Here is a 13,475-nt window from a genome sequence, read left to right as displayed (position 1 = left end):
ATTATACAGTTTCCATTTAAATAACGGTAATGTGGTCATTGCAATTCTTAAATGTGAAGAGCATTGTTTCTGGGGGGGAAAAAGTCCTGTCCAATAGAACCTGGATGGCTCCCCTCTACGAGACTCCATGTACAGAACTTTGCTGTCTGCTTTATTAAAAAATGTAAAGTTCCTCAAAAAATGATTGTCTGGTGTGTACCTTTAAATCATATATCAGAAGGTTATCAACTCAAGAGTGAATGGTTTCAGCAATATAAAAAGTTACCAAAATTATTTGATTAAAAGCAATTCTCAATTGTAAAATAATAAGATTACAAGAAGAAGGATAGGTTTCACAATGTGGTTTTGATTAGTAAAAAAATATTGGTGATATATTCCTTCAGAAACAAAATACTACAGTACTAAAACAAGAATCAGCTCACCGGTAATAATGTCACCTGGTGCAAAAGTAGTGTTGGACACAGTTATGGTAAACGGCGCCACCGATGACTGAGGACCGTTGTTCCCGTGAGTTGGAAGCATGGTGTCACAGGATTCACTTATGAGTCCATATGGGTATCCAAATACTGTCACCGAACATCCGATTACACAAATAATGAGTACGATGAAATACTCCATTTCTACCTGTAGATGCAGACAAAGGAAAATTAGTTGTACATACTTACATCTACATTCTAATTCCAATGATCTTGATCTTTAAAGTTAATTTTCCTTGGATTGTTGTACTAAGTTAAATAAGAGAAATTATAAAAAAATGCTTTAAAAAAAAGACAAATTAAGCTAAATCACACCATATTCAGATGGTCCAGTTGAACATATGGCTAGACGTATTCTATAGAGTTGATGGCAGATAAGAGAGCAACGTACTTCAGCCAAACAGTAAGAGCATAATGATGCAGAGAAATTTTGTTAGCATATACATCTACAAGGCATCACAGATATGTACACCCTCCCTTACACATTAGATGGCTATTAGCTGGATGATGCTTTGTTAGCTCGTTCATCCTACATGTATCTCGGTCACTTATCCCATGCCCGGGAGAGCTTGTTCGGCCAAGTGCTCCTGTGTTCTCTGTGAGAAAACCACCGACAGACGTTTCTACCAGTGGCTTGTCTCCAGGAGAACAAAGCAATTAGTGATCTGAAATCAGTCATGCCGGATCGATATCTTCCCCAACAAATCAGTTGGCCAGTACCCCCATGCACAGAGTATTGCCTAAACCAGTTCAGTGGGTTCGGATTAGACTAATTTTTAACTGTCAGCTGGATGATACTTTGGCTGATTTTTTTGTCCTAACGGTATCTAGGTCACCTGTCCCATGTACAGGAAAGATTGTTCGGCCAAGCACTCCTATGTTCTCTGTAAGAAAGCCACCAACAGACATTTCTATTGACGGCCTGTCTCAAGGAGAAAAAAGTGATCAGCGGTCCTAAATTAGTCATGCCGGATTGACACCTTCATCAACAAATCAGTTGGCCGGTGCCCCATACACAGAGTATCGCCGCCCTAAACCCATCAATATCAGTGGGTTCAGATTAGACTAATTTTTAACTGTCCACATTAGATGGATGTCTGCTGAATGATGCTTTGGCCGATCATTCATCCTACATGTATCTCAGTCACCTATCCCATGCCCAGGAGAGCTTGTTCTGCTGAGCGCTCCTATGTTCTCTGTGAGAAAGCCACCAACAGACATTTACTATCGGTGGCTTGTCTCCAGGAAGACAAAGCGATCAGCGGTTTTGAAATCAGTCATGCTGGATCGACACCTTCCCCAACAAATCAGTTGGCCGCTGCCCCCATACGCACACTATTGCCTAAACTTGTTGATATTAGTGGGTTCGGATTAGACTAATTTTTAACTGTTCACTAGTGATGAGCGAGCATGCTTGTAACTACTCGGTACTCGCACGAGTATCGCTGTACTCGGGCTGCTCGGCGGGGACCGAGTAATCTCGCGATACTCGTGCTGTACTCGTGGTCTTCATCCCTGCATGTTGGCGCTCTTTTGAGAGCCAGCCCTCATGCAGGGATTGGCTGGCAGACCACTGCAATGCCACAGCCCTGTTAGTTGTGGAATTGCAGTGATTGGCCGGCCTGCACAGCGTGACCGAGCCTTTATATCGGCCGGCGCGCTGTGCTCTGCTCACAGCTATCCAGACAGTCAGTGCAGGGAGAGTGTCGCTGATTCAGGGAAAGCTTTGCGGCCCTTTATAGTTAGTTCCGGAGCAGGGCTGCAAACAGTGTGACCAGAAGTCCTTCTCAGGACTATTCTAGTTGTATACAGGCAGGCAGGGTATAGCTAGGTCGGAGTACAGTAGCAGAGTCCTTCTCAGGACTATTGTTGCTATATACAGGCAGGGTATAGCCAGGTCGGAATACAGGCTGTTGACCAGAAGAGTCCTTGTCAGGACAATTGTAGCAGTATACAGGCAGGCCGGCAGGGTAGTGGTGACCGTATACCAGCCTTCATCATATCTGGGGCTGGTGTACACAGTGTAAAACAGTCCAGATAGTGTCAGACTTCTCAGTAATTGTCGCTCCTAAAAACCAGTTAGGTTCTTATTGCGTCCGTGCTTGCATTTAAAAACAGCACGTGTGTGGCAGTCGGTGGCAGGGTACAGGTGCGCGTTTTGCACAAACTATTATATAACGCACAAGTCTAGTGTATAATACACGTCAGTCAGCAGTGTCTGATAGTGTCAGACTTCTCAGTAATTGTCGCTCCTAAAAACCAGTTAGGTTCTTATTGCGTCCGTGCTTGCATTTAAAAACAGCACGTGTGTGGCAGTCGGTGGCAGGGTACAGGTGCGCGTTTTGCACAAACTATTATATAACGCACAAGTCTAGTGTATAATACACGTCAGTCAGCAGTGTCTGATAGTGTCAGACTTCTCAGTAATTGTCGCTCCTAAAAACCAGTTAGGTTCTTATTGCGTCCGTGCTTGCATTTAAAAACAGCACGTGTGTGGCAGTCGGTGGCAGGGTACAGGTGCGCGTTTTGCACAAACTATTATATAACGCACAAGTCTAGTGTATAACACACGTCAGTCAGCAGTGTCTGATAGTGTCAGACTTCTCAGTAATTGTCGCTCCTAAAAACCAGTTAGGTTCTTATTGCGTCCGTGCTTGCATTTAAAAACAGCACGTGTGTGGCAGTCGGTGGCAGCGTACAGGTGCGCGTTTTGCACAAACTATTATATAACGCACAAGTCTAGTGTATAATACACGTCAGTCAGCAGTGTCTGATAGTGTCAGACTTCTCAGTAATTGTCGCTCCTAAAAACCAGTTAGGTTCTTATTGCGTCCGTGCTTGCATTTAAAAACAGCACGTGTGTGGCAGTCGGTGGCAGGGTACAGGTGCGCGTTTTGCACAAACTATTATATAACGCACAAGTCTAGTGTATAATACACGTCAGTCAGCAGTGTCTGATAGTGTCAGACTTCTCAGTAATTGTCGCTTCTAATAACCAGTTAGGTTCTTATTGCGTCCGGCTTGCATTTAAAAACAGCACGTGTGTGGCAGTCGGTGGCAGGGTACAGGTGCGCGTTTTGCACAAACTATTATATAACGCACAAGTCTAGTGTATAATACACGTCAGTCAGCAGTGTCTGATAGTGTCAGACTTCTCAGTAATTGTCGCTCCTAAAAACCAGTTAGGTTCTTATTGCGTCCGTGCTTGCATTTAAAAACAGCACGTGTGTGGCAGTCGGTGGCAGGGTACAGGTGCGCGTTTTGCACAAACTATTATATAACGCACAAGTCTAGTGTATAATACACGTCAGTCAGCAGTGTCTGATAGTGTCAGACTTCTCAGTAATTGTCGCTCCTAAAAACCAGTTAGGTTCTTATTGCGTCCGTGCTTGCATTTAAAAACAGCACGTGTGTGGCAGTCGGTGGCAGGGTACAGGTGCGCGTTTTGCACAAACTATTATATAACGCACAAGTCTAGTGTATAATACACGTCAGTCAGCAGTGTCTGATAGTGTCAGACTTCTCAGTAATTGTCGCTCCTAAAAACCAGTTAGGTTCTTATTGCGTCCGTGCTTGCATTTAAAAACAGCACGTGTGTGGCAGTCGGTGGCAGGGTACAGGTGCGCGTTTTGCACAAACTATTATATAACGCACAAGTCTAGTGTATAATACACGTCAGTCAGCAGTGTCTGATAGTGTCAGACTTCTCAGTAATTGTCGCTCCTAAAAACCAGTTAGGTTCTTATTGCGTCCGTGCTTGCATTTAAAAACAGCACGTGTGTGGCAGTCGGTGGCAGGGTACAGGTGCGCGTTTTGCACAAACTATTATATAACGCACAAGTCTAGTGTATAATACACGTCAGTCAGCAGTGTCTGATAGTGTCAGACTTCTCAGTAATTGTCGCTCCTAAAAACCAGTTAGGTTCTTATTGCGTCCGTGCTTGCATTTAAAAACAGCACGTGTGTGGCAGTCGGTGGCAGCGTACAGGTGCGCGTTTTGCACAAACTATTATATAACGCACAAGTCTAGTGTATAATACACGTCAGTCAGCAGTGTCTGATAGTGTCAGACTTCTCAGTAATTGTCGCTCCTAAAAACCAGTTAGGTTCTTATTGCGTCCGTGCTTGCATTTAAAAACAGCACGTGTGTGGCAGTCGGTGGCAGGGTACAGGTGCGCGTTTTGCACAAACTATTATATAACGCACAAGTCTAGTGTATAATACACGTCAGTCAGCAGTGTCTGATAGTGTCAGACTTCTCAGTAATTGTCGCTCCTAAAAACCAGTTAGGTTCTTATTGCGTCCGTGCTTGCATTTAAAAACAGCACGTGTGTGGCAGTCGGTGGCAGGGTACAGGTGCGCGTTTTGCACAAACTATTATATAACGCACAAGTCTAGTGTATAATACACGTCAGTCAGCAGTGTCTGATAGTGTCAGACTTCTCAGTAATTGTCGCTCCTAAAAACCAGTTAGGTTCTTATTGCGTCCGTGCTTGCATTTAAAAACAGCACGTGTGTGGCAGTCGGTGGCAGGGTACAGGTGCGCGTTTTGCACAAACTATTATATAACGCACAAGTCTAGTGTATAATACACGTCAGTCAGCAATGTCTGATAGTGTCAGACTTCTCAGTAATTGTCGCTCCTAAAAACCAGTTAGGTTCTTATTGCGTCCGTGCTTGCATTTAAAAACAGCACGTGTGTGGCAGTCGGTGGCAGGGTACAGGTGCGCGTTTTGCACAAACTATTATATAACGCACAAGTCTAGTGTATAATACACGTCAGTCAGCAGTGTCTGATAGTGTCAGACTTCTCAGTAATTGTCGCTCCTAAAAACCAGTTAGGTTCTTATTGCGTCCGTGCTTGCATTTAAAAACAGCACGTGTGTGGCAGTCGGTGGCAGGGTACAGGTGCGCGTTTTGCACAAACTATTATATAACGCACAAGTCTAGTGTATAATACACGTCAGTCAGCAGTGTCTGATAGTGTCAGACTTCTCAGTAATTGTCGCTCCTAAAAACCAGTTAGGTTCTTATTGCGTCCGTGCTTGCATTTAAAAACAGCACGTGTGTGGCAGTCGGTGGCAGGGTACAGGTGCGCGTTTTGCACAAACTATTATATAACGCACAAGTCTAGTGTATAATACACGTCAGTCAGCAGTGTCTGATAGTGTCAGACTTCTCAGTAATTGTCGCTCCTAAAAACCAGTTAGGTTCTTATTGCGTCCGTGCTTGCATTTAAAAACAGCACGTGTGTGGCAGTCGGTGGCAGCGTACAGGTGCGCGTTTTGCACAAACTATTATATAACGCACAAGTCTAGTGTATAATACACGTCAGTCAGCAGTGTCTGATAGTGTCAGACTTCTCAGTAATTGTCGCTCCTAAAAACCAGTTAGGTTCTTATTGCGTCCGTGCTTGCATTTAAAAACAGCATGTGTGTGGCAGTCGGTGGCAGCGTCAGGCTCCATATTGTCCCTGGATAGAGACGTGCATGATGGCCTGTAAACATGAAGTGCCCATTGTAAGGAAGTGGGTCTATTGTAGTATAGCCCTTAGGCAGGGCAGCCAAAAATTGGGAGGCTCCACATTGTCCCTGGATAGAGATGTGCATGAGGGCCTCAAAACATTGTTCCCATTGCAAAGGAGCGGGTCTCCTGTCGTTGTAATGCCCATTCAGAAAGAATGGGCGAAAAAATTTACCACTGGGGGTATACCTGAAACAACGGCTTAACTATTGTAACGGTCACCATGATGGCGCATGAGGAGAAGGAGGAGCAGTCCAGCGATTAGCCAAAGTCCAGAAGTGTGTACCCATGGGTGAGTGGAGGTACATGGCAAACTTTAAATTCCGCTCTCATTTGCTGGTGGTGTGGTGAAGTCTGGCCAAATCCAACCCTTGTTCATCTTGATCAGAGTCAGCCTGTCAGCATTTACAGTTGACAGGCGGGTGCGTTTATCTGTAATGATTCCACCTGCGGCACTAAAAACACGCTCTGACAAAACGCTAGCGGCAGGGCAGGCCAGGACTTCCAAGGCGTAGAGAGCCAATTCATGCCACGTGTCCAGCTTGGATACACATTAATTGTAAGGCACAGAGGAATGTCGGAGTACAGTTGTTTGATCTGCAAGGTACTCCTTGAGCATCTGGGCAAACTTAGGATTTCTTGTGGCACTACCCCTCACCTCAGGGGCTGTGGTATGTGAGGGGCTGAGAAAACTGTCCCACATCTTAAAGACTGTTCCCCTACCTCTGGCGGATTGGACTTGTGCCCCTCTCGGCTGTACGCCTTGGTTGTCCACTGATTCCTGACCTATGCCGCTAGCGTTTTGTGAGGGGAATGCTTTGCCTACTTCCGTGACTATGGCCTTCTGGAACTGCTGCATTTTGCCTGACCTCTCCGCCTCGGGAATAAGAGACATAAAGTTCTCCTTTTAGCGTGGGTCTAACAGTGTTACCAACCAGTAATGATTGTCGGCCAAGATGTTCTTAACGCGAGGGTCACGAGACAGGCAGCTTACCATAAAGTCAGCCATGTGTGCCAGACTCTTAACAGCCATCACTTCAGTATCCTGACCAACACGATGACTGAACATGCTGTCCTCCTCCTCCTCCTCCTCATCATCTACCCTGTCCTCTGGCCAGCCACGCTGAACCGAGGATATGACTGCATGTCATATCCTCAATTTGGCCAGAGAGTTGCTCCATGTCTTCATCCTCCTCCTCGTCATAGTCCTCCACTGCACGTTGTGATGAGACGAGGCTGGGCTGTGTGTTATCATCACCCACACCCACTACTGTTTCTTGCTCAAACTCATCGCGCTCCGCCTGCAATGCATCATGGTTGTTTTTTGAGCAGAGACCATTTTAGAAGGCAGAGAAGCGGTATGGTGACGCTAATAATGTCGTCATCGCCGCTCACCATCTTGGTGGAGTCCTCAAAGTTTTGGCGGATGGTGCATAGGTCGGACATCCATCTCCACTCCTCAGGTGTTATGTGTGGAGTTTGACCCATTTCCCGACGGCTTAGGTGATGCAGGTACTCAACAACTGCCCTCTTCTGCTCACATATCCTGACCAACTTGTGCAGAGTTGAATTCCAACGCGTGGGGACATCACACACCAGTCTGTGTGCCGGAAGATGCAAACGGCGTCTTAAGCCGGCAAGGCCGGCTGAAGCAGTAGGTGACTTTCGAAAATGTGCAGACAGGCGGCGAACTTTTACCAGCAGATCAGACAGCTCTGAGTATGACTTTAGAAACCGCTGAACCACGAGGTTGAGCACATGGGCCACGCATGGAACATGTGTCAGCTGGCCTCGCCTCAAAGCCGCCACCAGGTTCCGGCCATTGTCACACACGACCTTTCCTGGCTTTAGGTTCAGAGTTGTGAGCCAGTGATCTGCCTGCTGTTTCAGAGCTGTCCACACCTCTTCTGCATTGTGGGGTTTGTCACCTATGCAGATTAGCTTCAGCACTGCCTGTTGCCGCTTCGCCGAGGCAGTGCTGCAGTGCTTCTGTGTCGCCCTGGACAAGCCAGGGGCCACAGAGCACAACACTTAAACACCCCACACTCCCTGCAGGCATATCATAGTCAAAACACAAAATCCTTGTTGCCTTCCCCAGGGGCTGTTGTCCACACCAGGGTGTGGAGCCAGGCGGTTGGTCTCCACCCACCGAGGAGGAGGGAAAACACAGGCAGTGAGAGTTAAGCTAAGGAAGTGGAAGGAGGAAAGTAGTAGAGAGGAGAAAAGTGACAGCAAAGAGCCTGAAGTTGGTCCGGGTGTGTGGCCCGGACAGGACAGCAAGGTTGGCAGGATGTGGTGACCGTCTGCAGTGGAGGCCGATTGGAGTCTGCCGTAAGGACCGTGGACGGGTGGTGACCCGGCCGTACCGGACCGGTATACAAAGAGAAGCCAGCACCATTGGCAGAGGACTTTCGGATCCCGGCAAGGCTTGGTGTCGCCGTGAATTTGCCAAATCCGTTAGTGAAGGGAACCTCAGGGTTTCCAAACAGCCAAGTCCAGATAGAAGGCAACCGTACAACCGTGAAGGGGAGACACCGCCACCGCCAAGGGCAACCGTCTCCCAGGGCCAGCGCCTGTGGGCAAAAGGGGCTCCTCCGGCCCATATCCAGGTCGGGGAGCGGGTTACCGTTGGGAAACCATCACTACCAACACTTAACTTAGGTGCAGGGAGAGACAGTCATCACTAACCTGCAGGGAGGAACAACCGCAGCCGTCCGAGTGACCCGTCCATCCAGCCACTTGTTTTACCGTGAACTGTGTCATCATCATTGGGCTGAGTGAGTACCTCCGTGCCGTGCGGCACAGCGCTGCCCCTGCGACCCTGCACCTCATCAGGCCCCGCAACCCGCCTGTCATCCATCTCTACCCCATCACCAGGCCCCGGGACAACCAACCCCCCTACCCACGGAGGGGAGAAATAACAACAAAGCTGCTCCCTGTCACAGGCTCCCGGGATCCCTGTCCAGAGCAGCGGTGGTGTCCACACAATCACCACAACCGTGGGTGGCGTCACGGACAATATCCCCAAAACCCAAACCACCCCTTTTCACTCACGGGCGAGTAGCGCCGCTCGAGTCCCCGGGATCCGGCCATCGCTCGAGCCAACGAGCAGCAGCAGCCGTAGAGCAGCGTCAGCCAGACCCGAGCAGTGGGAGAGCGCACCGTCCCCTCCTCCGCCCGCGACACTTCCAGCTTGGGACTGGTGTGGAGGGTAAAGTGGATGAGGATGCGCAGGAGGAGGAGGAGGCTGAGGAGCATGACATTCCGGAGCTGTAGAGTGTGTGTGAAACCCTGACTGAGGTAGGGCCTGCAAAACTTGGTGTGTGAAGGACGTGTTCCGTCCCTCGCTCAGACTGGGTCCCAGCTTGCACAATATTAACCCAGTGTGACGTCAACGAGATGTAGCGGCCTTGCCCACATGCACTTGTCCACGTGTCTGTGGTTAGGTGGACTTTGGCTGAAACAGCGTTGTTCAGGGCACGTGTGATGTTTTGTGACACGTGGTTATGCAATGCGGGGACGGCACACCGGGAGAAATAGTGGCGGCTGTGGACCGAGTAACGTGGGACAGCTGCCACCATCAGGCCGCGGAATGCTTCTGTCTCAACCAGCCTAAAAGGCAACATTTCCAGCGCAAGCAGTCGCGAAATGTTAGCATTTAGAACTGTGGCATGTGGGGTGTTGGCAGTGTATTTGCGCCTGCGTTCAAAGGTTTGCTGAATGGATAACTGAACGCTGCGCTGGGACAAGGACGTGCTTGATGATGTTGTTCTTTCTGCGTAGGCAACTGCAGGTGCAGGAGTGGAGGAGGCTTGTTCTCAGGCAGCATGGACAGGGGATTGGCTCGCATGCACAGCCAGCGAAGACGTAGCAGTGACATCAGCAAGCACTGCTCCTCGACTCTGTTGTACTTCCCACAAAGTCGGGTGCTTGGCTGACATGTGCCTGATCATGCTGGTGGTGGTCAGGCTGCTAGTTTTGGTACCCCTGCTGATGCTGGCATGGCAGGTGTTGCAAATGGCCTTTTTAGAATCATCTGGAGCCAACTTAAAAAACTGCCAGTGTCAGAGTTCCGGGTTTTCCAGTTTTCTTTTGAAAGAGCTTGCCCTTTGTTAACATGGAGTTTTCTGTTCTGTTGCCCTACTTCCTGTCCATCTGTTTAAAAGCCGCCCCTAAAGCTTAGTCCAGTGCCTGAGTATACTGCTTCCTGTGTGCTCCTGCCCTGCTGCTTTTGGTTCCTGATTGTTATTCGGATCCTCTTGGAAAACAACCGACACCGACTCTGGACTTCATCTGGTATCATCTAGCTGTGCCCGGACTCCGTTTGCCGTCTTTGGTCGGCACTTCTGCCCGGTTCCTTCCGTTTAATACCACTCTGGACTCACATCACGTACGGACATTTTTGGACTTACCTATTGCCCTTTTGTGTCCCGGCTGCTGCGCATTTAGGGCTTCTGGGGTGATTGCCAGACAGTCCCTGTATAGGGGTTCGCTCTTGGTGGTCTCCCTGGGGGAGTCCGGTGCGCGGTCCCGGGAATTCCCTTTCGCTCCGTCCCTGGAAGGTATTTCCTGTATTTATGTTCTACTGTGTTTTTGTTCCGTTTATGTACATATTTGCTGGTTGCATATTATAAACGTCTTGCACCAAGAACTCGTCTCTGGTTGTCATTGCCCTAACGCAATCGAAATCCTCAATACATACAATAGTATTACAGCCAGACTCGGGAAGACCTAACATTTGTACAGGCACCTTGTGTCGTGTTGTTCCGGGGAACAGTTGCCTGACGTCTGCCTGGGGCCACCACTCTGCTTCTTACTGCCTGTTGGGATGCTACGCCTCCCTCCCCCTGTGCACTGCTGTCCTCGCTCTGCATATCCTCCTGCCAGGTTGGGTCAGTTACTGGATCATCCACCACGTCGTCTTCCTCTTCCGCACCCTGCTCCTCCTCCTGACTTCCTGACAATTGTGTCTCATCATCGTCCACCCCTTGTTGAGACACGTTGCCAACTTCGTGAGAACGTGGCTGCTCAAATATTTGGGCATCTGTACATACAATCTCGTCATGGCCCACTTCAACAGGAGCTGGCGAGAGGCCAGAATTTGTGAATGGAAACGTGAACGAACAGCTCTTCCGAGTGTCCAAGTGTGGGATCAGTAATGTCCGTGGACGTGTACTCGGCCTGGTGGTAGGAAGGAGGATCAGGTTCTGAAATGTGCGGTGCAGTATCACGGCTACTGACACTTGACCGTGTGGAAGACAGAGTGTTTGTGGTGGTGCCAATCTAACTGGAAGCATTATCCGCTATCCAACTAACAACCTGTTGACACTGGTCTTGGTTCAAGAGCGGTGTACTGCTGCGGTCCCCAAGAATTTGGGACAGGACGTGCGAGCGACTAGATGTGGCCCTTTGTTGTGGCGAAATTAGAGCTTGCACACAACCTCGGTCTCTGCCTGCACCACCATCACGTCCACTTCCTTGTTCATTGACAACGCCCTTGCGCATTTTGCAATGCTGTGCTGATGTGTATTCACTAGACTTGTGCGTTATATCCAAGTTTTTGCAAAACTCACACAAATGCAGCGGAAAGCTGCCACCAACAGGCACACACGTGCGGTTTTTAAATGCAAGCACGGAGGCACTAAGAACCTAACAGGTCTCTATCCAGGGACAACGTGGAGCCTCCCAATTTTTGGCTGCCCTGCCTAAGGGCTATACTACAATAGACCCACTTCCTTACAATGGGCACTTCAGGTTTACAGGCCCTCATGCACGTCTCTATCCAGGGACAATGTGGAGCCTCCCAATTTTTGGCTGCCCTGCCTAAGGGCTATACTACAATAGACCCACTTCCTTCCAATGGGCACTTCAGGTTTACAGGCCCTCATGCACGTCTCTATCCAGGGACAACGTGGAGCCTCCCAATTTTTGGCTGCCCTGCCTAAGGGCTATACTACAATAGACCCACTTCCTTACAATGGGCACTTCAGGTTTACAGGCCATCATGCACGTCTCTATCCAGGGATAATGTGGAGCCTCCCAATTTTTGGCTGCCCTGCCTAAGGGCTATACTATAATACACCCACTTCCTGACAATGGGCACTTCAGGTTTACAGGCCCTCATGCACGTCTCTATCCAGGGACAACGTGGAGCCTCCCAATTTTTGGCTGCCCTGCCTAAGGGCTATACTACAATAGACCCACTTCCTTACAATGGGCACTTCAGGTTTACAGGCCATCATGCACGTCTCTATCCAGGGACAATGTGGAGCCTCCCAATTTTTGGCTGCCCTGCCTAAGGGCTATACTATAATAGACCCACTTCCTTACAATGGGCACTTCAGGTTTACAGGCCATCATGCACGTCTCTATCCAGGGACAATGTGGAGCCTCCCAATTTTTGGCTGCCCTGCCTAAGGGCTATACTATAATACACCCACTTCCTGACAATGGGCACTTCAGGTTTACAGGCCCTCATGCACGTCTCTATCCAGGGACAATGTGGAGCCTCCCAATTTTTGGCTGCCCTGCCTAAGGGCTATACTACAATAGACCCACTTCCTTCCAATGGGCACTTCAGGTTTACAGGCCCTCATGCACGTCTCTATCCAGGGACAACGTGGAGCCTCCCAATTTTTGGCTGCCCTGCCTAAGGGCTATACTACAATAGACCCACTTCCTTACAATGGGCACTTCAGGTTTACAGGCCATCATGCACGTCTCTATCCAGGGACAATGTGGAGGCTCCCAATTTTTGGCTGCCCTGCCTAAGGGCTATACTATAATAGACCCACTTCCTTACAATGGGCACTTCAGGTTTACAGGCCATCATGCACGTCTCTATCCAGGGACAATGTGGAGCCTCCCAATTTTTGGCTGCCCTGCCTAATGGCTATACTACAATAGACCCACTTCCTTCCAATGGGCACTTCAGGTTTACAGGCCCTCATGCACGTCTCTATCCAGGGACAACGTGGAGCCTCCCAATTTTTGGCTGCCCTGCCTAAGGGCTATACTACAATAGACCCACTTCCTTCCAATGGGCACTTCAGGTTTACAGGCCATCATGCACGTCTCTATCCAGGGACAATGTGGAGCCTCCCAATTTTTGGCTGCCCTGCCTAAGGGCTATACTATAATACACCCACTTCCTGACAATGGGCACTTCAGGTTTACAGGCCCTCATGCACGTCTCTATCCAGGGACAACGTGGAGCCTCCCAATTTTTGGCTGCCCTGCCTAAGGGCTATACTACAATAGACCCACTTCCGTACAATAGGCACTTCAGGTTTACAGGCCCTCATGCACGTCTGTATGCAGGGGCATTGGTGAACCTCACAATTTTGGACTGCCCTGGCAAAGGAAAATACTACAAAGACTCACTTCCTCAAAATGGGCACATTAGACTCAAGAGGCCTTCATGTACGTCTCTTCTCAGGGACATCGGAGTGCCACACAATGTTTTCACGTAAAATC

At 48.9% G+C, this 13,475-nt stretch overlaps 1 protein-coding gene across 1 annotated transcript in view; it reads right to left on the bottom strand.

The window, feature by feature from the left end:
• The window catches only part of LOC142250150 (putative ferric-chelate reductase 1), a 90,683-nt gene that overhangs the window by 69,181 nt on the left and 8,027 nt on the right, over positions 1–13,475 (bottom strand). The window contains exon 2 of the mRNA XM_075322282.1: positions 423–624. Within this exon, the coding sequence (XP_075178397.1) occupies positions 423–618 (196 nt within the window). The 5' untranslated portion in view covers positions 619–624. The remainder of the gene's footprint in view (positions 1–422; positions 625–13,475) is intronic.

This window comes from Anomaloglossus baeobatrachus, chromosome 8, assembly GCF_048569485.1.
Source record: "Anomaloglossus baeobatrachus isolate aAnoBae1 chromosome 8, aAnoBae1.hap1, whole genome shotgun sequence".
NCBI lineage: Eukaryota > Metazoa > Chordata > Amphibia > Anura > Aromobatidae > Anomaloglossus > Anomaloglossus baeobatrachus.
This window is presented reverse-complemented; position numbering and strand designations above follow the sequence as displayed.